The 24220-nt window shown below is 46.5% G+C and overlaps 3 protein-coding genes across 12 annotated transcripts in view; 2 read left to right on the top strand and 1 right to left on the bottom strand.

Annotated features, from left to right (window-relative positions):
* The window catches only part of CCBE1 (collagen and calcium binding EGF domains 1), a 101930-nt gene extending 97794 nt beyond the window's left edge, over positions 1 to 4136 (top strand). The window contains exon 11 of one of the 2 annotated variants that reach the window (XM_055790346.1): positions 46 to 200. In XM_055790346.1, coding sequence (XP_055646321.1) covers positions 46 to 65 — 20 coding nt within the window. In that variant the 3' untranslated portion in view covers positions 66 to 200. Of the gene's footprint in view, positions 1 to 45 lie in introns of both variants that reach the window. The other variant, XM_055790345.1, reaches the window with a different exon arrangement.
* An 825-nt stretch (positions 4137 to 4961) lies between these two features.
* On the top strand, positions 4962 to 6085 carry MRPL17 (mitochondrial ribosomal protein L17). The gene is made up of 3 exons (XM_027778451.2): positions 4962 to 5298; positions 5386 to 5454; positions 5526 to 6085. Exons 1-3 carry the CDS (start codon positions 5125 to 5127, stop codon positions 5796 to 5798), a joined length of 516 nt encoding a protein of 171 aa, XP_027634252.2. The 5' UTR covers positions 4962 to 5124; the 3' UTR covers positions 5799 to 6085.
* Positions 6086 to 7576: 1491 nt separating this feature from the next.
* On the bottom strand, positions 7577 to 24156 carry ARHGEF39 (Rho guanine nucleotide exchange factor 39). 9 transcript variants are annotated; one of them, XM_055790354.1, is made up of 12 exons: positions 24093 to 24156; positions 23444 to 23516; positions 23310 to 23362; positions 22133 to 22317; positions 21433 to 21527; positions 20995 to 21115; positions 19844 to 19962; positions 18153 to 18223; positions 17251 to 17379; positions 13430 to 13659; positions 11495 to 11583; positions 7577 to 11279 (listed from the first exon to the last, which is right to left on the bottom strand). In XM_055790354.1, exons 4-12 carry the CDS (start codon positions 22277 to 22279, stop codon positions 11264 to 11266), a joined length of 1017 nt encoding a protein of 338 aa, XP_055646329.1. In that variant the 5' UTR covers positions 22280 to 22317; positions 23310 to 23362; positions 23444 to 23516; positions 24093 to 24156; the 3' UTR covers positions 7577 to 11263. The 9 variants fall into 9 exon arrangements, with proteins under 9 accessions (XP_055646329.1, XP_055646326.1, XP_055646325.1 ...); XM_055790351.1 differs by lacking the exon at positions 24093 to 24156 and adding an exon at positions 23874 to 24069 and having other exon boundaries at positions 23314 to 23362; XM_055790350.1 differs by lacking the exon at positions 24093 to 24156 and adding an exon at positions 23874 to 24069.
* Positions 24157 to 24220: the final 64 nt, after the last annotated feature.

The following is a 24220-nucleotide window of genomic DNA, read 5'->3' on the forward strand; positions in this document are numbered from 1 at the left end:
AGAGCGAAGGGGAGTATTAATAATGACCATGCCTTGTAACTGCAGGGCCCACCAGGTTCATTTGATTTCCTATTGCTGATGATGGCAGACATCAGAAACGACATCGCTGAGCTGCAAGAGAGAGTGTTTGGACACAGGACTCATTCATCAACAGAGGAGTTTCCGTTACCTCAGGAATTTACAAACTATCATGACACAGTAGATTTTGGATCTGGAGAAGACTACAAACCACGAGCATCACCCAGAGACTCCAGGATACAGAAGGCAGCCCATCCTTAGCTACACCTGCTGAAAAATAGAGTCCCTTTAGAGTTCTTCAATATAAAAATGCACTGACAATGTTAAAATACATATATATATTATTTCCCAGTTTTCTCTCCACTTTTCCCCAACCATGCTGCCTGTACTGTAGCGTTCACGGTTCATGGTAGCCTCCTTGCAGTAATTCCATACTGTCAAGCCTGCACTGTGTGTTGTACCTAAACTATCAAGAAAACCTTCTTAGTGTATACTACAATTAATGCATGCTCTAGCTAATGGTGCAGACCACAGCATTTTGTCTGCCTACCTTGCATTTTGTGTCCAAATGACCCAGTACAAAAATTTTGCCAGGGGTAGAGGGGTAGCTGAACATCATCCTTGAATGAACTAATTGTAATAATGAAAATGTTGGTCCACAGTTACTTTATACATGTAAAGATACTATACCAATGAACTCAAGACTCCAGCTACTGTCCCCAGGCTTAGGAGAGTGTTAAAAGCAGGTCCTCGTTTCACAGCAGAGGCCAGCTGTAAGTGAAATGTCTTCTATTATGCACCACCATGGCAGAAAAAGGCAAAAAAAAAATACGGTGAAGAAGCAATACAAGGTCGCTGCTTCTTGATCTGGAAATTATTTGGCTTTGTGTTGCTAAAGTATCATTCAAAGAGAGTCAAAAAGATGCATTTGTCCTAAACTAACATTATTTTTCCCTTACCACCATTCTCCCGCTGCTCAGCATGAAGTCCAGTTGCCTTCCTCAACAGGTTCATGCTGGACGCCTTACACAAAGATGAGCAAGAGAAAAGGGGATGTATAAAGCAGGAAAACCAAGAATAAGTGAATTAAGTAGGCTTATTGGTAAGCACAGTATCAGTCCCAGCCCTGCAGAGCTGGATTCTGAGCTCCTGTAGGTGCATGTTTTCCTTGGTGAAATGCTGGAGACCAAGTGAAATTGAGACCAGAGAAAGGCTTCACATTTGAAGAGAGCTACCACCTGTTTTATTCCTCTGCTGCATGAGACTGACCTAAACCTCATTCACAGGACTGTAACACAGAGTTGCAGTGTATTAGGCTGGATATATGAGGAGTATGAGTAGGTGCAGAAGTGCACATGACAAAACATTTCCACTGGTACGAGGATGGCTAAGGTGAGGTACTGCACATGGGGATCTTGTATTTGTGAAGAGGGATGAAAGGGATCACCCTTTTTTTACACTGGAAGATCGGATGCACAAGTTGGACCATACCTCATGGATGATGTATGTTACCATTTCTTTTGGATTACCACAGCTGCTGAGGACTTTGCCGTGCTTAGAAGATAAAAAGTATATCAAGCACAAAACTTCAATGTTGTATCTGTGTCGCTGCTGCTTCTACAGTATGTTTAGTGCTGGGTCACATCCATGTTACAAATGCAAAGAAAACAAACTTATTTTGCCATGTTTTTCAGGGCTTGCATGTTCTAATAGAATGAATACAGGTAAAAATATAAGCAGGCCCTTTTCAGATAACCCATAAAGGTTTGAATTCCCTTTCATATGCTCTGGGCCGAAAGATAGTTGGTATAATCCCTATACCACCAGTACAGGTCATGTTGGATAAACAGCTGGCTGTCTAAACCTTTCATATCTTTTGTATATTATCTTAAGGGGATATGTTCGTTCCTGTAATTGTTTCCCAATTCCTTCCTATCACTATGCCACAAGCAAGGGCATTAGCTCTAAGAGCATGTTCTGTATTCCTCTTCATGTTATATGTATATCAATATTTACAAAGTAATGACTAAGTCACTGGGGTAGCTTAGAAAAAATGATAGCGCTCTGATCCTGTAGTCTTTGGGCTTCTCCTCTGGGAGAATCTGTCAGGAGCTGCAGATCCAAGTAGTCTGTGGTCTTTTGAACCATGTAATAAGGAAATCAGTGAGACTTGGGGAAGAAACTTGTCACCAAAAGAGGGGTGGTCTTATATGCAACAGGCTGAAAGAAAGCTCTAAGACAGCATAAGCTGAGGCATTTACATCTTATTTTCTTAATGTCAAGCAGGCAACTAGGTATAAGTAACATTGTTCATGCATATGCAATTTTAAGTGAATTTTTTATATGTCAAATTTTATATTTCTAACTCTTGCAAATTATGTAACTCTTGCATACGTTTACCAGCACACCCCATTACCTGCTGGATCAGGTTGATTCCCACTATAGAATTAGTAGCTGCAGGGCTTTTGACCGTGAAATACTGAATAATGAATTAAAGGAGTAATTTCCTACACGCCATCTAAATTCTATTGCCCCCTGCCCACAAGATATGTTCTAAAAAAGGCACTTACTTCAGTTCTAAACTCTGCTTTCCAAATATAGACAAATACCAAATAAGAAGTTCCTACAATTTGACCATCAAATTCAGGGGTAGGTGACAATTGCCCTGCTGTGCGTAAGTATCCAGGGAAGGGAAATTCCGTGATTGGACCAGAAAATTATATAAAGGACATGCTCCACTGTTTAGTACAGAAAGATGTCCTATGGACTCATGAACATAAAATACGGCACATGTTTCCATGCCTTTCTGAATGGAAACCTTAAAAATTTCCCTTTCTGGAATCTGCATCATTTGTTTTCACAGCCTAGAGCTGGGTTTCCAACAGACAAGCTTACTCCATGAAAAAGGTGAAGGAAAGTGCTCCTTGGGTTTGTCCTTGTGCTTCACCCTCCTCTTTCCAGACTCCTTGCCCCAAAACTGTTGGCTGACTCCCAGCAACAAGGAGAGGACACTATGGTAAAGGTAAGCTCACCTGACATAACACAGTAATTCCTCCAGCAGGGAGAATGCCTCTGAGCACAGCTGGCTGGGAAGGTTCAGCCTTCTGTCTGTGTCCGGCTAAGATCTTTGCATAGACCTTTCTCATTTTATTTCTGATTAACTGTATAATAACTTTCATAACACACACATTGTATCAGAAACATTTCATTAAGATACCTGGATAAACACATAAAGACACTCAGATAGAAAAGTGACACTTTCTTCAGCACACCCAATGTCTTATAAAGCCACAGCAGAGGAATCATTTCCAATCTTAAGCTTCGTTGCTGGGTAGCCCGGGAGATCATTACCTTGTAAATTATTTATTACTCTGTGGCTCCAAAAATAACACAACATCCTCCCCCCACCCCCCCCACCCCACCCCCCCAAGAATCCAGAATAAGAATATAGAAACATCTAGACTCATGTCTAGTGTCATTACTAGGCTCATGCACATGACAACTTTGTTTCATATAAATACTATGTATAATTTTATTAGAAAGAAATACTATTTTGATGTTAAGACATCAAGTTATAAGCAGAAGGATAATAAAGAGTTTGTTATTTTATTAATGTTAGAAATATATTTAATGGAAACATTTGCAAGAGTGTGTGGTGATGGGAAAATGCTGATTGTTAGTGGGTTTAACAAAATCATGGTTTTTTTCAGCTTGGGAAACATTTTCTTTCAACACTGTGCCAAGTACATACATGATTATTCTTTCTTGAGAAGCTGGAATTCCTATACAGTCAGGCTAAATCAGGAAAAGGAGTGGAAAATTGATTGTAAATGGAATTAAGGTAGTGGCCAGAGTAACTGTTGGCAGCACAGTTTCAGTAACATTCTTCCTAGAAGTATTTCAGAGTTAATACACTAAGCCTGAGAGAAGCAACAAAAGATGGGGATGCGGTCTAAAAATTTTCTAATTTCATGTTAAAATCCGTATGTTTGTTCCTATTACACATTCCAATTACTATACTGTTCACTTTATTTATGTAAGTATATGAAATACTAAAATGTGTATAAGATGATGGTGATTTTATTATGTATTCATAATAAAAAAGATATTTTTTCTTATGCTGTTCGTAGCTGCTTTTGTTACACGTCCTTTCTCTGAAATACATAAATGTTGGCTGGAAGAAACCAATTGCAGGAAACCGCCACACACTGCCTTTGAGCATTTTTCTTGGAGCTGAGCTATATGCACAGCCAGGAGGCCCTGGGGGCTCATGAAGGGTGTGAGCTGTTGCAAAAGAGGGTGCGTTTCTGTCTTCGTGGAAAGAGGCATGTGCCCACCTCGTCTATTCGTCTATTCGGACAGAGGCTCCTGCGCCCCGTGAGGGCTATGTGAGGCGCCATCCAGCAGCCTTACCCAACGCTGCCCGGGTCTGCAGCTTCTGCACAGCTTGGGGATGCGATACGGCCGTCCGAGGCCCCCCTGGCACCCCGCCACGGGTACTGGGGAAAAAGGGGGAGTAAGGCAAACGGCCCGGCAGGCCAGGCCTTTCCTTGGCACCTGGCTGAGCCCTTCCTCCCAGCCCCGCGGCACCGTGTGAGGGCAGTATCCCGCACCCCGCCCCAGATGCCCTGAGGGGCAGCAGGGAGGGCGGCTGCTCGCCTTGCCCCCCTCAGAGGCCACCCTGCCCGCCCTCCCGGGTCAGCAGCGGGCGCTGGCGGCGGGGTGAGGCCTGCGGCGGCCCCGCCGGGACATGGAACTACAGCTCCCGGCATGCACCGCGGCCCCCAGTACGCCGGGTCTCCCGCGCCTGCGCACTGCCACGGCCCTGCCGTGTGGCCACCAGCGCCCCCCGCCCCGCCCCGCCCCGGGAGGCCGGCGGCCGGCTCCGCCTCCCTGCCCCGCTCAGACCGCTCGGTGCGCGGCTCCGGGCGCCGCTCCCCGCCGAGCCAGGCGGCGGCCCCTGCCCCGCTCCGGGCACAAGCCGTGGGCCCCGCCCGCAGGGGCGGAGGGGCGAACCACCGTTTCCGGCGTGCCGCGCGGCGCGCGGGGGCTGCCGGGAGGCGCCTCCCACAGTTCCCCGCGGCGGTGGTCGGTGGCGGCGGTGAGATGCGGCTGTCGGTGGCGGCTGCTATCTCTCACGGGCGCGTGTACCGGAAGTTTGGGCTAGGCCCGCGCTCGCGCCTCGACTTGCTGCGGAACCTGGTGACGGCGCTGGTGCGGCATGAGCGCATCGAGGCGCCCTGGGCGCGGGCCGACGAGATGCGGGGCTATGCCGAGCGGGTGAGCGGACGGGACGGGACGGGACGGGGGAGGGTCGCGGCGGGCGGCCGAGGGGCCCTGACGTCACTCCCTTCCTTCTCCCCGCAGCTCATCGAGTACGCCAAGCTGGGGGACACCAACGAGCGTGCCATGCGCATGGCAGATTTCTGGCTGACGGTAAGTGCCTCCCCACGTCCCTCCTTGCACCCCACGGCCGCGGTGCTGGAGCTGAGCATGCCACCCCGCAGGAGAAGGACCTCATCCACAAGCTGTTCAAGGTGCTGGCACCCCGGTTCCAGCCCCACCCCGGAAGCTACACCCGCCTGCTGCACATCCCCAACCGAGATGGCATAGACCGTGCCAAGATGGCAGTCATCGAGCTCAAGGGGAACCCCTTCCCGCCACTCATCCGCCCACGTCGCGACACCGAGAAGACGCTGCTCAACCAGCTACTGAAGGGCTACCGGGAGGACATGCAGCAGGCCAGAGCCCCGCAGGCCCCTGAGGGCACCCCTGTCTAGGCATCTCTCTCTGCCCTGAGGCCAGCCCCGTGTGCGCACAGGGACAGGGTTTGGCATGAGCTGCCTGTGCACCAGCCAGCTAGTTGCTGTCCTGGAGCACAGGAATGGAATTGTCCTGGGATGTCTGAAGGTTGATTGCAAACCTTCAGTTGCCACGACAGGGGCACAGTTCAGGGTTTACTTGCTTCTTCCTGTGGTTTGAATAGAGACTTAGCAAGGCAAGGAAATCAAGCTGGGAGCCTAATGGTTGATATTCTCTGTGTAAATAAACTCTGTTAAGAAAGTGAGTTTAATTTTATTGGGATTTTATCATTAAATCATAGAATCCCAGAATGGTTTGGGCTGGAAGGGACCAAGGGACCTTAAAGACCATCAAGTTCCAACCCCTCAGCCATGGGCAGGGACATCTTCCCCTAGACCAGATTGCTCAAAGCCCCATCCAGCCTGGCCTTGCCAAGGAGGGGGCATCCACAGCTTCTCTGGGCAACCTGTTCCACTGGCTCACTATCCTAAAGAATTTCTTCCTAATAGCTAGTTGAAATCTACCCTCTTTCAAACCATTACACCTTGTCCTGTTGCTACAGGCGCTACTAAAAAATCTGTCCCCATCTTTTTTATAAGACCCCTTGAAAGACTGAAAGGTTGCAATAAGGTTTCCCCAAAGTCTTCTCTTTTTCCAGGCTGAACATTCTCAACTCCCTCAGCCTTTCCTCATAGGAAAGGTGCTCCGGCCCTCTGTGGTGCTCCTCTGGACCTGCTCCAACAGGTTGGACATGCTCCTTATGTTGGAGGCCTCAGAGCTGAACACAGTACTTTAGACAGGATGTAACCAGAGGGGCACAGTCACCTCCCTGGACCTGCTGACCATGCTTTTGATGCAGCCCAGAATGCAGTTGGTTCTTGGGGCTGTGTGTGCACATTGTTAGCCCACCTTGAGCTTTTCATCCACTAGCACCACCAAGTCCTCAGGGCTTCTCTTAACCCATTCTCCACCCAGCCTGTATTGATACTGGGGGTTACCCCAACCCAGTTGCAAGGCCTTCCACTGGGCCTTGAACTTCATGAGATTCACATAGGCCCACCTCTCAAGCCTGTCAGGGTCCCCCTGCCCTGGATGTCGTCTCTTCCTTCCAGTGTATTGACTTAGCTTGGTGGTGTCAGCAAAGTTGCTGAGGGCGCATTCAATCCCGGTGTGCCATGTTACCAACAAAGGTGTTGAACAACACTGGTTCCACTTGAGACCTCTGAGGAATGCCACTCATCACTGGTCCCCACTTGGATGTAGAGCTGTTGACTGCAACTCATGAGTGTAACCATACAGCTAATTCCTTACCCACTGAGGGGTCCACCCATCAAATCCATGTCTCTCCAGTTTAGAGGCAAGGGTGTTGTGTGGGATAGTGTCACAAGCTTTGCACAGATCCAGGCAGATGATGTCAGTCACTCTTCCCTGATCTGTCAAAGTTATAACCCCATCATAGAAGTCCACCAGATTTGTCAGGCACAGCCTCCCCTTTGTGAAACCATGTTGGCTGTCACCAATCACCTCCTTATTTTTAATTGTGCTTTAACATAGTTTTCCAGGAAGATCTGCTCCATGATCTTGCTGGACACCAAGGTGAGACTGACCAGTCTATAGTTTCCCAGGTCTTCCTTATTTCCTTTTTGTCGCGGTTTAACCCCAGCTGGCAGCCAGGCACCCCACAGCTGCTCGCTCACTCACCCTCACCCAGAGGGATAGGGAGGAGAATCGGAAAGGAACGTAAAACTCAGGGGTTGAGAAAAGCAATTTAATAGGTAAAGCAAAAGCCACACACACAAGCAAAGCAAAGCAAGGAATTCATTCACCACTTCCCATGGGCAGGCAGCTGTTCAGCCACCTCCAGGAGAGCAGGGCTCCAGCACGCGTAACAGTTACTTGGGAGACAAATGCCATAATGCTGAATGTCCCCCTCTTTCTTCTTAGCTCAGCTTACATATATTCAGCACGGCATCCCACAGCATGGAATACGCCTTTAGCTAGTTCAAGTCAGCTGTCCTGGCTGTGTCCCCTCCCAAATTCCCATGACCCCTCTGGCTAGCAGGGCCCAAGAAATTGAAAAGTCCTTGATTTACAATAAGCATCACCCAGCAACAACCACAAACATCAGTGTCCTGTCAACATTATTCTCACACCAAATCCAAAACACAGCGCTGCGCCAGCTGCTAAGCAAATTTACCCAGCTGAAACCAGGACATCTTTTTAAAAATGGGGGGATTATTTCCCCTTTGCCGGTCTGTGGGAACCTCACTGGACTGCCATGACTTCTCAAATACGATGGACTGTGGCTTAACCACTTCACCAGTTCCCTCAGGACCCATGGATGCATCTCATCAGGTCCCATGGACTTACACACACGCCCCCTTCAGGTTCCTTAGGTGGTCTTAGACCTTATCTCCTACAGTGAGTGGTTCTTCATCATCCCAGTTCCTGCCTTTGTCTTCTGTGGCTTGGGCAGTGTAGCTGGAGTACTTGCTGGTGAAGACTGAGGTGAAAAAATCATGGAGTACCTCAATCCTCTCCATGTCCCAGGTAACCAGGTTCCCGTTTCCTTCCAGAGAGGGCCCACATTTTCTCACTCAATATACCTACAAAAGCTTTCCTTGTTGTGCTTGACAATCCCTGGCCAGATGTAATTCTATCGGGGCTTTAGCTTTCTTAACCTGATCCCTGACTGCTAGGACAGTTTCTCTGTGTTCTTCCCAGACTACCTGCCCTTGCTCCCACACCCCAATGCTTCCTTTTTGTGTTTTATTTTGACCCAGAGCATCTTGTTCATCCACACAGGCCTTCTGGCATTTTTGCCCAACTTTTTCTTGAGCATGCAAGAGGTGACCCTTGAATATTAACCAGCTTTCCTGGACACCCCTTTCCTCCAGGGCTCTGTCCTATGGTGCTCTATCAAACAAATCCCTGAAGAGGCCAAAGACAGCTGTCCTGAAGTCCAGGGAAGTGATCTTGTTATGCACCCTTCCTGCCGCCCTAAGGATCTTGAACTCTACCATTTCATGGTCACTGCAGCCAAGGGTGCCCTTGAGTATTCCTAGAAGCTCCTGGATTGCCTATGCCCTGCTGCATTGTCCCTCTAACAGACACTGGGGTGGTTGAAGTCCCCCATGAGGACAAGGGCTTGTGAATGTGAGGCAGCACCTATCTGCCCATAAAGGGCCTCATCTGCTTGGTCTTTCTGGTTGGGTGGCCTGTAGCAGACCCCACTATAAAGTCACCTGTCCCCGCCCTCCCTTTAATCCTGACCCATAAGCTCTTGGTCAGCTCCTTATCCATTCCCAGATGTAGCTTCATGCACTCCAGCTGGTTGCTGACATAAAGGGCAACACCCCCTCTTCTTTTCCCCTGCTTGTCCTTCCTAAAAAGCTTGCATGCTTTCATTCCAACACTCCAGTCATAGGACTCATCCCACCGTGTCTCTGTGATGCCACTAAGATCACAGCGCTGCAAATGTGCACACATCTCTACCTCCCATTGTTTATTCTGTATATTCCTGTGCACCTGTGTTAGTAACTTATTCCAGCCAAGACTGAGTTTGTTACCATTTGTGGTCCAACAGCCCTACTCTCTAGGGCAGCAAGTCCACTTCACTGTGACAGAGCTACAGTGCTATCTGGAAGTCACTGTACAGCCTTTCAGGGTGGAAAATCACTAATTTTGCTGTTTCAGAAGTGCTGAATGCAAATAGGATGGTAGCACTAGGATATGTCTTAAAAGAGGTAGTACCAAAGGGACTTGTGTTATAATGAGGAAATATGGGCAGGAATATTAGTGGTCTCTAACAAGAACTCAGTAGATAGCCCAGCCTCAGGTGTAGGGTTGCAAGAAATCTCTGTATCGCCCTATTAGAACAGAAAGGATAGTAGCAGAACATTTTCAGAGCGATACAGCTACCACGAAATAAGAAACTTAAATTGCTAGCTTTGTTGCTGATTTCAAGTACAGCTAGTACCTGAAAGGCCTAGCTATACCTTTGGGGGGGGGGGTGGGCACGGAGCAGGGCGGGGAACAACAACAAACATGTTGGGTTCCTTCCTCTCTCCCAGGTTTCACAACCTTAAGACCAGTGGTCCTATGTAGTGAGTTAGCTGCATGGAAAGACACCAAAAAAAGAAAAATCAAGTTACGTTACAGAACTTAAAATTTGGTAAGTCTTTTCAGGACACTTACCTCACACAGTACCACTTCTGCTTTAACAAATTCCAGTGAGAAATTAAAGATGTGTGGTACTATTCAAGGAAGTAGGAAAAAAAAGTCCAAGTCAAACTACTAAAAAGACAGACCTTAATCTTTATGTTTCTAATGACCTTGAAATTGTCCTCTTTGCAGTTGACCTAGCATCTCATTCAAACAGATATTTTCCCTCTCAGTAAAAGACATTAATCATAGTGCTATTGCTGCAGAGCTTCCACATTTAAAGTCTGTGTTGAGGCTTTAATAAAATACTTAAGTATAATACCTTATCTGTATTTCTTTCTTAAATTGGTCTTTCATCCTAGTAAACTGAACCCTAGCACTTTACCAGTGATGACCCAGAATGCTGACTGTAGCCCTCTGAAGATTTTACTGTGCGTGAGGAGCACAGGTGCTGCCCAAGCTTTTCACTGTAGCATTTCAAAACAATAAGGCTACTGCATACCTTGAAGGCAAAGGTGAGTGCTGTTTGATCTGCATAATCTCTTTGGATTCACATTAGAAATGTGAATGCTGTTCGATAAGCATAAGCCTATGTTACCTCCCAATTTATTTTGGATAGTTCAGCAGATAAACTTTTCTGTGGGATTGATGAGAAAAGGAGAGGGGTAGGATTTTAACCACTGAATCATTTTCCCTTGATCTGCCCACCTGTCACAGAGGAGGAGGGACAATAACTGTCAAAGTATTTTGGTAGAAAACTCAAGGTTATGAATGATAAAAATATATCAAGGGAGGAAGATGACTATGGCCCTGCAGCACTAGCTGAAAACACAGCATTATAGCTATGCTACCATTATCCAAAACATCTGTTTTGATCAAAGGACACAGAAGTAAGAGCAGGGAGACATATATATAAACAATATAAAGATGATCGGATAAAAACATTTAATGGGGGAAAGCAAATCAGGCTCTCTTCTGCTTGTCCTTAAATTAATAACGGGGGGTGGAGAGTGTAGAAAAAGCTAGAAGTTTCTAAGCTAAGTTGAGGAAAAGTCTTGATACAGATTTTTTTATATACAAGTCTTTAGTGTGCATACTATCACAATATCTGTATTAAGATCAAAACACCTGACAAAACATTCATAACCTCACAAAACACAGTGTGTAGTCCCTCTAAATGCTATTCTCCTACTATACATCCTCACACATTTCCTAAGATTGTGTAGGCTTCTACGAAGAAGAGTGGTTGTCCTACCAGTCTGTCTTGTACTCAGATGGGTCAGGCTTTCAGCTGCCTGTAGAGGAAAACAAAGGGGAAGTTCACTGTTAGTACATGCTTAGTATTCCCTTGTACCCTGGCTGCCAGAGTCAGGTCTTCTCTATCAGCCTTAGGACCATATATAATATGGACCATATATAATACATATATAATACACAGGTTCATATGACCATTTTTATGTTCTGCCCCCTCCCTTTCAGCCTCTTCCACCTCTAAAAAATAGAGGCCTACCTGACGGCAGCTGTGAGGCTCCGATACCAGTCATTGATATCTTCCTGGTCGCTGGCCATCAACAACAGTGTCTTGTGTGGAAAGGAAAGCTAAAAAGCAAACAAAATCTGGTGCCACTCTATGGCATTCCTTGCCAAGGCAGCAACTCTAAGAAAAGGAGAGCCATCACTACTGAACTCAGCTCAGCCCTGCATGCTGATTTCAACAATTTTCCTTCCCAGACAGAAAAATTTGGCATTGGTACTGGGAGAAACCAGAGGCTGGACAACGTAGAGCAAGCACTAGTCATGACCATGCCTTCCAGCCACAGATGACAGCTCACTTTGACTTAGCAGGGTATTTGAAAGTAGGCAATTAGAGCTCTCAGCAGCTCTTCATCCAGTTTTCTCCCATACGCCGAGCTACCCCTAGCGGTCCTTCCACCACCACCACCACCACCTACAGATCGCAGCCTGCCCGGAGTCTTCCTTACCACAGCTTACAAGGAACGAGCTAACACAGACCCCAGGTGCTGCACCCGAGGAAGACCTAACTTGAAACCCGTACTAAGGCATCAGTCCTATCGAAGACCCTGCAGCTCTCAGGGAGTTAGAAGCACAAGCAGTATCTGTTGTGATAATACCCACATCTTTTCAGTCTCTGTTTTTCAGGGGTTTCTGTAAGCTTAGTACACAGTCAATGCAATGCTATGCGTTCACTGTCATGCTATGCATTCTTTGTCACATGAATCTGTGGCTGTCTTCCCAAAATATGTGGCTCTGGTGAGGACATGTCAGAGTCTTAATAGACCCTCTTCACCTGAGCTAAATGAATCAACCAGCTACCTGTACCCCAGAGTGCTGTGGAGGGCCTCCACCATGAAGGGAAAAGGACCTACCTCACTCACAAAGAGACGGGTTGCCCTATCTCAAGACTAGTTCGTTGCATTTACCATTGTCACCCTAATCACCTCAGTCCTGCTGCTGCTGAAACAGCTAGAGACCTGCATCGCAAGTGTGAATCCACTGATGCTTCTGCCAGGCAGAAACAGGAAGACAAAACTGGCAGCAGTGGCTGAGACCCCACGGCTGCACTGCCGTTCAGAGAGACCTGGACAGGCTGGAGAGTCGGGCAGAGGAACCTCATGAAGTTCAACAGGGGCAAGTGGAGGGTCCTGCCCCTGGGGAGGGACAGCCCCAGGCACCAGCACAGGCTGGGGTGACCTGCTGGGGGGCAGCTCTGCGGAGAAGGACCTGGGAGTGCTGCTGGGCAGCCAGTTGCCCGTGGGCCAGCTGTGTGCCCCGGTGGGCAGCCAGTTGCCCGTGGGCCAGCTGTGTGCCCCGGTGGCCAAGCAGGCCAGTGGGACCCTGGGGGGCATGAGGAGGAGCGGGGCCAGCAGGTCGAGGGGGGATCCTCCCCCTCTGCTCTGCCCTGGTGAGGTCCCACCTGCAGTGCTGTGCCCAGTGCTGGGCTCCCCAGTTCAGGGGGGACTGGGAACTGCTGGGGAGGGTCCGGTGGGGGCTGCAAAGACCATCAGGGGACTGGAGCATCTGCCTGGTGAGGAAAGGCTGAGGGAGCTGGGCCTCTTTAGCCTGGGAAGGCTGAGAGGTGATCTTACCAATGTCTACAAGTACCTTAAGGACAAATGTCCAGAGGACGGGGCCAGGCTCTTCTCAGTGGTGCCCAGCGACAGGACAAGGGGCACTGGGCACAAACTGCAGCACAGGAAGCTCCATCTGAATCTGGGGAAGAACTTCTTCACCTTGAGGGTGACAGAGCCCTGGAACACGCTGCCCAGAGTGGTTGTGGCATCTCCTGCTCTGGAGATAATTGAAACCTGCCTGGATGCGACTCTGTGCAACCTGCGCTAGGAGACCCTGCTTTAGCAGGGGGTTGGGCTAGATGATCTCCAGAGGTGCCCTCCAACCCTGACCGTGCTGTGATTCTGTGACTTACACTGAGGAGCCCTCCCTGGCTCTGCGTGTGGCCAAACACTTTATCCACTGTGCACTGGTGAAGCGGGTAGACAGTCTGGCATACCAATTTGTTAGAGTTCAGCAGGTGCAGTGGGTGGCAGGGCTTTGTTGCAATAAAGATGTCAGAAAAAAGGAAGAACATCCTGCGCTTCAGTTCTTCTCCCTTTGAAGGCACCACCACAAGCCAGCCCTCTCGGATATACTGGCGCCCTAGGCACACAAGGGAAACAGAACAGTTATCAGATCATTGCCGGGGGCAGGGTGGGGGGGCAGCGGCAGAAAAGGGGTGTAATGAGACAAACAGGAATACAGTGAGCCTCCGTTGAAGGTTACCAGGTTCTACATCAATTCCAGCCATGAGAAGGCACCGAGCATCACCTGAGGCCAGCTCATCACCAGCTGATAGCACCCATGCAGAAGCAGTAATCAGCCCAAAAATTTTAGCATACAAGGAGCAAACTGAATCTGTTATCAATCTACTATGTTAATTAAGAGGATATGATGATTTGCAAGTCTGTTTAAAGAGACCAGAACAAAAACATGGTTTGAAAATGATATGCACACATTTAAATTAACATAAACCTTCCGAAATCCAGAAAACATACGATGAACTCTTAAATTGTGTTGACCAATTGTTTGTCATTAGTGGTGAAACAGAAGTTAGCCTAAGTTTTGAACGTTTATTATTTTTCCCTTGTTCTATTTTCTTGTGCATGCCAATTGAAAAAAAAGCATGTTTCACAGGTCATCTAACTATACACAGACCTCCAGTAGTTCACAAACTACACAACACAGATTACTGTTCTAATGAGAAGACAGCAAAGGGGATACAAAACAACTATTAAAAGGAAGATCTGAATAGGCAACCTTATCAACCTTCTCTTAGAGTAGGGTCCAGTGTCATCTGCCCATAAAATGAATTAAATAAAGCAAAAGGCAGAGAAATTAGCAGGAAAGAATTAAAACTATTTGATAAACCTAGCTGTAAGCAGCAATTAAAAAAAAATGGCATCTACACAAAATGGAATACAAAGCAGTAGCTCTAACTAGAAGGATTATTGTACAAGATGGCCTTCAACTTACGGGAATTATGAAGATACCTGCCAGTAAGATTATTTATTAAAAGGTAAAGCCATAGTAAGGTATTATCATCTGGCCTGGAAACACCTGCCAGAGAATTTCAGCCACTGTCTTTCACGGCTTAGCTTCTGGCTGAGCTAGTAAGTACCTTTTAGAAAACAAGACAATTGTGCTTTGATTATGGATTGTGTCTTACTTAGCATGCTATAGTTACAAAACAGAGGCAAGTGAATCCCTACTTAGCTTACTCTACGGGAATCCACTCCTCTTACATGAAAGTAACTAAGGAAAAGGTGAGGTGCAAGAATCAGTCCAAGTTTAAAAAAACGAATGGAAGGAAGGTGTCAGGACCATAAGGCTGGACTGGGAACTGTTTCCTTCAGGCTAAGCTGTGATCAGATACACTGGCATGCAGTCTGAGCTGGACAGTGCTGGAAGTATTGGGATATAGATCTGTGTTCAGGGTTCCCAGGGGCATGTCATTTAGGAAATTCTTGTGAAAGAATTCTGAAAGGAAGGCAAGGAAATATCCCTAGGGAAGCTAGGGATGGCAGAATGGTTGCTACCTTAGGGAAGCAGTTCTGGCAAAGATATATTTACCTATATATGGAAAGCAGGGTCTCTCTGAGACACTGCCAAATGAGAGACATCTAACTCCAAAGCTGCTCCTTTTCTCTTAATCTATAGCATTATCTTTTCTCACCTCTCCCCTCCTAGCAACAGGATGCAATCTTAACGGTTCTGCAAACGCTAGCTTGTTTCTGGAAAGCTGGCCCAAAACTAGCAAGCCCCAGTTGTCTCTTACTTTTCTGCTTCTTGCATCCAATAGTGCCTATTTCACTCCAGCTAATGGAAAACACAACCAACACAATTTTCCATCCTAGATAATGGAAATGTGTCTGCAGACACTCAACACTTGTCCTACTACATGTCTCAGAATATTCAGAGAAAAAAATAAGTGGGCCCAATGCTTTCAAATGATGGCCATCTCTGGTCTAGCTATACTGTTTTGTGGTTGATTTCTTTTTTTTTAATGTCACAGGCTTATCTTATTAGTGCTGTCATTCAGAACAACTGATTTAGCTTTTCACTCATGCACTACCCCAATGCACCCAGGTTCCCCCACAACTGTTCAATGCTCAGGATAAGCAGAGCACACCTGTGTTAGCTCGCTTTCAGCTAGCGCCACCAAAAGGATTCTAAGAAGAATGGGGAAGAGAACTCTAATTTAATCTGTCCATTGACTGAGCATCTTCCAGAATAACCTCTCATAAATAACCCTTTTTTCTACCTGTGCTGGTTTGGCTGGTCTGGAGTTAATTTTGTTCGGAGTAGCTGGTATGGGGCTGCATTTTGGATTTGTGCTGAAAGCAACATTGACAGTACAGGGATGTTTTGGTTATTGTTGTGTAAGCACTGCTCAGCACAGAGATCTTTTCTGCTCCTTACACCACCCCACCAGCAAGCAGGCTGGGAGTGCACAATAAGCTGGGAGGGGACACAGCCAGGACAGCTGACCCCAACTGGCCACAGGGATATTCTGTACCATATGACATCATGCTCAGCATATGAAGTTGGAAGAATAAGAAGGAAGAGGCGGGACATTCAGAGTGATGTCATTTGTCTTCCCAAGTAACCATTACACGTCATGGAGCCCTGCTTTCCTGAAGATGTCTGGACACCTGCCTGCCAGCAGGAAGTGGTAAATTAATTCCTTGCTTTGCTTTGTTTGCATGTGAAGCTTTTGCTTTACTTATTAAGCTGTCTTTATCTCAGCCCACAAGTTCTCACTTCTTTTACCTTTCTGATTCTGTCCTCCATTCCACTGGGGGGTGGTTTTTCCCCCCAGAAAAATCCACATATAGAATTACAACCACCTTCACAAGTACCTGGAGGTGTGCCTTAGAGACCTTTATACACAGTGACTTCAACACTGCTCTCCAGCTGCAGCACTGTTTCTAGATGATCTCTGCAATAACAGTGTTAAGTGAGGGCACAGGGGGCTTCACCTGTGTTCAGGTGAACCTTCACAAGGGGTTCACAGGTGACCTTTTCATAATTGCCCAGACTGGACACATTTCTCACTGTTTTTCACATGTAACTTGGAGTGTGCTCTGGGCATGGAAAGCACAGTCACACAAGAGGTCATAAAGAAACCTGTTATCCAATTAGGTGATCTCACACACCATTGACTGTGACTTTATTAACACAAATAAATGTTTTTATTTTGGCACAATTTAACCATGCATTCTTCATGTGAAGTGTGTGAGCAGAAGTCCAGGAAGCTTGTAGCTTAAGGTAAAAAACACCACAGTCCTTGGGCCCTTGACACTCTGAAATCTATGGTTCCTGTGATGGAGTAGGGACAATACCACTACTTACACTCTTCCAAAATTATTCAATGTCTGTCTGTCATTGTCACCCAGAACTTATACTCCCAAAACCTCCTGGCTGTTGGAACGAACAGGTTCCTGTTACTAACTTTCTAACTACATGTCATCAGCCTCTCCTATCTGAATGCCAGGCCATTAAGCTGCTTCTTATCCTTACTAAAAACACAACAAAAACCTTTAAAAAATTAAGTGTATGAATTACTAATTATATTCCTTCACCACTTATCTATGGAATTTGAGCAGAAGGGGAAAACTCATTAATGTGAGTCGAGTCAGAGATGAAGGTGAGAATCTCCAGTTACCTCAGCTTGGCAGAAGAAAAACTCACCTGGACTCAAAACCTGAGTCTGCTGTCCTTTGAGCAGTTTCTGAACCCGAAGTAGTTGCAATGAGTTCTCTCTCTTATGAATGATGTCTTGGACCCATCGAGACACCTCAGAAACAGATTTCACAGCCTCTGAAATTATAGCAGCATATTCTGAAGCTTTCACAAGTGAGTACATATTACACCTTATCTAACTTGCTGTAAAAAGAAAATGAAATTAAGCAGCAAATGTTTTAAATCAGGTATCAACAACAGATTTATGTGGTAATTTCAGCAAGAGATTGGACTAGATGGCTTCCAGAGGTCTCTCCCCAAGCAACACTTCCACAGTTCTAGAAAACATTTATTTCCCAATGAAACATTAGACACAAGTATTATTTCCTGGATTTGGAAGCAAACCCAGGAAAAACGCCCTACAAGTGGTGTTAACTACTAGTAAATAGGGCAAGAAGGACACGAATTATCCTAGAAAATTGAGGCACATGACCAGTAGAGTCATAGAATAGTTTAGATTGGAAGGAACCTTTAAAGATCATCTAGTCCAACTCCCCTGCCCTGGGCAGAAAAATTTTTCAAGGTTGCTCAAAGCCCCATCCAACCTGACTTTAAATACTTCCAGTGATGAGGCATCAACCACTTCCCTGGGTAATCTGTTTTGATGTCCATTTGGCCAATCTAACCCCTAGGCCAACTTCCCAGTCAACTACTCCATATTTTATGCCCAGTGTGTTCTCAGAGATATCTTGGAGACAGGGAAAAGATGGAGAAGGCAAATAGTAATCCACTAGAACCCCAGTAAGAGGAAGATTTTCTTCCTGTGGAAGTAGACAGAAGACAAGAATCAAAATATCATTAGCAAGAAGGCTAACACTGATCAAAGCCAGCATCTACAGGTAGAATTATACCTGCAAGCCCCTGGTGCTCAGCACTGTCTGGGTTGGTGTTCTCCAGCAGGTCTCTGAGGAAATGCTTGTACCTTAATAGAGAGAGCAGGTTTATTTCACAGAAAGATACTGGGAACAACAGCATCTCCTACTAGTGACAGAATAACAAGCAACACTCCACCAGGAGATTGGGTACACAGCTCCAAGCCTAACCAAGCATCTTTTGGTCACAATTCTTCAATCACATTCATTTTATCTTCAAATTTATCAACTAAATTAACCCAAGTGTTTTATACCTTTGCAAGGCTTTGTTATTTCCTGGGGATGTGATAAAAGCAACCTTGCATATTACTTAACTTCATGAGATTCTCTTCGCATTCACATAAAAATGCCTTCAATAACAGATGAATTTCTCTTTGAACCATTTTTTTTTTTTAATGTCTGAATGGCAGCATTCATATTTTATGTTTCCTGCCCACACAAGACAAAGGCATTTCTATAAGAACTGGGAGCTTCCTTTTTCTTTTTTCCTCTCCAGTCTTTACCAGAAAGCATCAGATCTCAGCAAATGCTTTCTCTCAATAAAGTTGAACTATTTTCAGTCTGAAATGACAGAATAAATACCACATTGAATTGATTCATGAACTGGCAGAAGTCATATGACATGCAGTAGATGTAAAGCTTCAAAGAAACTTAAACTTGAAAGAGCTGATTAAGGAAAAAGTTAGACCTTCTGTTAAAAAGCCACCAATTTTCCAAACAGTTGGACACCAATAAATGTACTGCTATTTTACAAATTTAATGGAATGATCAAAAAAACTACAGCAAAAAGAAAGCTTATATCTGTCAAGCTGATTAAAAAGGTTACATAAAGCTACCCAAAAGGCTGCGGTATGCTCATTCCAAGTTATTTTCAAAGAAATTGGGCTCTCAATCTCTCAAATTTGCTTTATAATTTATATCAATATATTAACTGTGGATAAGACCACAGCTGAAGAGCAGTGACCTGATCTGTAGCAGCAGCATCTGGGTTCCCAGCAGACTACCTCTGCTCTGTATTACACACATACCCACCCCAAGAAAAGGCTGCCTTTGAGCGCATGCAGCACAGACCTCGCACAGTCAGTTTGCCTCTTCAAAGGGGAGGTGAAACTTCAATGGGGGAACACAGCAATCCAGACTGGACCTGCCCAGGCTCAGATAACTGCAATAGCCACCGAATCTAAGAAAAGCATATGGCCCTGATGAACACAGGGGAACTTTCCTCCTGTATCTGGTTATTAATCTTGTCTCTCTCCAGAAGCAACAACCTACAAAACAGGACTCAAAATACTCCAAGGTCAGCAACCCACGCAAAAGCAAAGCAAGACCATCTCTGGCAGAGAGCACCACTTCAGACAGCTTGCTTTTGTTCAGGGCCTAGCTTCAGTAATTTACCAAGATGATAGAAAGCCTCCACTTCAATTCTACCCAAAAGGTAGATGAAGGGCTTAGGAGTCAGGGCTAAACATAGCTACCTCTCTTCATCGTCTCCCATCCACATATACCAATTCCACCTTACAGGCATGTCTTCAGGTCTGTTTCATTGCTGCCCATACACTCAGATTTTGAGACACATTAAGCAACTTTACCTCCCATAGCAACCAAGACACTGCTATGTTCCTTTTTTCCTTCTCATACTAACACCTTGAAGACTCAGAATTGCTTCTTACTGGTGCAGCCTCTGCAGGGGCAAGGGAAGCAGATCTTCTAGACTCCTCCCTTGAAACTGAGGTCGAGTCTCCTGGAGCTTCTTAAACCGTCGGAATGATTTATTTTTCTTCAACTGCTCCTGCATGCAGTAGAAAAGACATAAGCTTTGAGATTACAAAAAGAAATATGTGCTCTAGTTTGCACCAGAGCTTGGAACTCTAACTTACAGTTTAGGACTCAGTCCTAACAGCAAGCATCAACAGCTTATTTCGTGGCCACAGGGAAGCCATTGCCTTTCTCCTGACCACCATTTCCAACAGGTAATGGAAGCAATATTCCCCCTTCATACATGCACAGAAGTGTAAAGCTAGTATACGCAGCAAATGGAAATAAGGCAAAAAGGAATGTTGACTGAGATAGGAAAACAAGGAGTCCACCTGTGGCTTTTTGCTACTTTGGTGCAGGCCCACATTCCCATCACCTCAAGGCAAGTGTCCAAAACAGCTCTTTCTCTTGGGAAATCAGAAGTATGATCATATGCATGCCAATAAAACAGAAGGGAAACATCCCAGTACATCCTGCAGCTGGGAACAAGCACAGTCAAAAACTGGAAGTCAGGTGGTTTGAATTCCAGATACAGCTGTCAGGACTTCAAAATAAAAATATATCCTTCTGGAAATTCTTGGAAGACAGTTGTGTTTGGAGAGGTAAGCGAGAAGGAAAAAAAATCTCTTCTACGATAGGAAAAAAGTTGGGAAGCAAAAGGAATTCCCACTGTTAAGATACAGTTACTGGTAGTGGGAAAGACTAGGAAAACTGATAATTCTCCAAAAAGAGATCATTGTCACCTAGCATTCCCACTGCAAACTCTCCAGACTTGCCAGCCAAGGAGGTGTGGGAGTAAATACAGAACTCTGAGAAAGCTGTGCTCAATGTATGCAAATACATACACAAACATCTGAAACAAGCTTCAAAAATTTGAACCTCTAAGTAAGTTGAGAAGTTTTCAGCATTATGTTATGGAAGGAAGACTGAGAAAATAGAAGCAGCCCAGAAGAAGGAAGAAAACTGATCACTCCAGAAACAGAATAAAAAGGGGAAGGATGTAGCTGTTTCACAGAATGGATGAAAAGAGGGAAGAAAGAACATGAAGAATAAAGCGGATATTTACCTTCAAGGTTTTGTTTGCCTGCTCCAAGTTCTCTGCATAGTGGCCATAAAGCTCCAGATTCTGACAGAAATTTTCCAATCCTGGTCCCAAATTCCCTCTTCCCAGGTGAAGCAACAGAACTCTGTGCACAAGGAACAAAAATAACTCACGAGAGGTTCATTACTGATGACATTTTCTTAGCTCCCTCTAGTTCACTCCTATGCTGACCTTCCCCTATCAGTCTCCACCTCACACTCAGTTTCTGTGCCAAATACAGGCTTGGCGGTCACAGCATAAGCTACAGAACACATCCCTTAAAAATACTGTGGAGCAGACTTACTGCTAGAAGTGAATGCCTGTTTCACAAGGCGTTAGCTTTATTTCCTGAAATCTTACTTTCTCACCAGTGTAGGATCCTTCCCATACAATTACAGGAAGGATATCAGTGTGTTCACTTACTGGCTCGCTGAATATATAGATTCCAGGGGTCCAAATATGATTTCCAACACAGTAGGTTTCAGTGTCCCTTTGGCCTTTAAAATTGTCACAAAGAACTAAGTATGAAAAAAAAGAGAGAATTTCCAACAAGTAAAATTCATAGGTCACTTGAAGGTTTTGTGCCACACAACAGAAGCAAGAAGTTGCAGCCAGCATACTCTAGCTCAAAAGGATATCAGATATTGTGAATGCCTAACTAATACACCTATCATCAAATATAAACCTTCATGGTAACTTTGACCACAACTGTAAACACGTGGAATAGCATTACAGCACTGATACAGTTCAGTATTTCTAGATGCATCTGTTCTTCAGTACCTTGTTCACAATCTATCTTTGATTTGTCTGTGCATTTACTTTTCATACATCTTAGACATCTTAAAGCAAGTCCTCTATACAATCAAAGGTTAAAGATTCATGTCTGTATACAGGCCAAAACCAAGCGATCAAACCCACAAGCTATTGGATATTACAGAGAAGGTAAAAGGAAAAAAAAAAAAATATCAACAAAACCAACAAAACCCCAAACCTTCCCGCCCCAGTAGTTCCCATGCAGCAGGGATATATCAAGGCTTTGCTTCTGACCCTTTCCCATGACAACACAAATAAGACACATGCTGTCTAAAGGTACCCACATATACAAAGGGGCTGAAATACTCACTGTGACCACCAAATCCAGCTGCTCAAGGTATTTATGTTCAGTTTCCAGAAGCTCCTTGGCTGTCCGGCTGCGCTTTCTCTCCCAGCGAGCCCTCTGCTCTTCCACAGTGTTTGTTCCAGCCATAAAGAGCAGGGACAAGTCACCCATGGCAGCCTCGGGGCTGATACGCTGAAAGGTAACTGATCCTGAAGAGCCAAGAGAGATGGACACACAACAAAAAGAGTAACCTATGCTTTACTATGAAAGAAGGGAAGTCAATTACCAACAGCTGTTAATAACAGTTTCCTTCTGTGTTCCTTCCCACAGGTACCAGAGCCCTGTATCAACCAGAGGAACAGTTTTAGACAGACCAGACTGAGAAAATAAAAGCAGTACATTATGATACATCTGTAAGCAAATCTGAGGTACACAGCCCCGCTCACAAACCACTGCTTCCTGTGCTTTGCCCCATTCTTTGGGCAGAATTCTCAAAAACTCATGGAAGTCAGTGGGTGGAAGAGGTACCGTGGGTAGAAGCCAGCCATAAGATTTGTCTTGGAGGAGGGGGAGGTGGGGGGGGCAGGGGGGGAGCAGAGAGACAGAGAAAGAGAGAGCGCATGCACTCTTTCTTGTTTTCCCCTCGAGGTTCCCAAGAAGCAAGTGGTTTGCATTATCATTTTCTAACAGTAGTTTGTGGTTTCAGTTGAGAGAGACTAAGCAACAGCTGTGAATCCTGCTATCCACTTACTAACCAGCTCTGCTGCTGCTCTTCTCTTCTGCAAGAGCACCGTGGTTTCGTAACAGGGAAAAAAACTCCCTTTCTCTGACAACGGATGATAAAAGGCATGTGTTAGCAGAGCAACAGTTAAGTATTGCTCTGCCTTTTGATCAAAAGGCAGTGCAGGCTTGTGTGCACTTGCCATGGCATGAAGTCTGCTGTTTCACTGGAAGCTGAGCTACCGCTGCAAAAGTTCTAGCTCCCATATGGACAAGCTACACCAATACAGAAAGATGCGTCATTGCAGAAAAGAGACTTTGTCAGTCTTTCAGAGACATTCCAGATAATCTAAATCAATGTCTGAAACAAAAGTTTCTTGAGTACCAAGACTCATTTAACGAGTTAGTGAAAGTCTAGAGAGCTGAGGGACACACGAGGTATTTTATAGCGGTAGGAGTTTCTCGGAGTTTATCCTCATACTCACAGGACCAGCCGAGGCCACAGCTTGGTCAAGCAGGGCAGACCTGGCACGCCTGTGGATGGGGAGGCAGCGCTGCAGGGAACAGCACGCAGGAGCTGACCTCGGCGTTAGCGTGCAGCCGCAAGGTACTCACCAGGAACAGACTGAAACGTGCCTTTAGCCCGGGTAGGCTGCAGCCGTGATTTTAACGTTGTCGTTTGTAACAGCTAGTAATTAAAAGAGACAAGAAAAGTTAAACCAGGCTTGTTCGACCATCTCCCACTCCCAGGAAGCGGTGCAAACACTCCCGTTATTCCGAAGTACACCGCGTCCTGGCCGCGTCGGGTGGGAGCTGCCCGGAGCCCACGGGCACGCTGGAGAGCACTTCACCCGCAGGCAGGCAGGAGCGCCCCAGCTCGCATGCCTGAGGCTCAGGGCAGGGACCACCGCGCACCCGCCTGCCCCACGATGCCCCACCGGCAGAACTCCCTGCCGCGCTGCTACATCTCCCTGTTTTGAATACCCTTCAAAACCCCCCTCCGTTCCGGCAGCACTGGCGCTCCCAGCGCCCCAGCGGCGCTCACCGCCTCCGGGCCCGGGACGGCCCCACGGCCTCCTCGGGCAGACGGTGGCCGCGGCGGCAGCAGCCGCAGGAAGGCTCAGCCCCAGCCCCGGAGACCTCAGGGCGGCCCCCCAGGACACCAGGCCCGAGACAGGACCGCCAGGAGAGCGGCGGACAGCCCCAGCCGCCCTGCCCGCTCCCCTCGGCTACCGGGCCCACGCAAGGCCTCACCACCCATTACCTGCCCGGGCCCGCCGCCGCCCCGCGTTCAAACGGAGGCTCCGCCCCGGCGGGCGGCCCCAGGGCGGGGCGGAGCGGAAACGGGGCGGGGCGGGGCGGGGCGGGGCGGGGCGGGGCGGGGCGGGCGGG

The sequence above is a fragment of the Falco peregrinus genome, chromosome Z (genome assembly GCF_023634155.1).
Source record: "Falco peregrinus isolate bFalPer1 chromosome Z, bFalPer1.pri, whole genome shotgun sequence".
In the NCBI taxonomy this organism is placed as follows: Eukaryota; Metazoa; Chordata; class Aves; order Falconiformes; family Falconidae; genus Falco; species Falco peregrinus.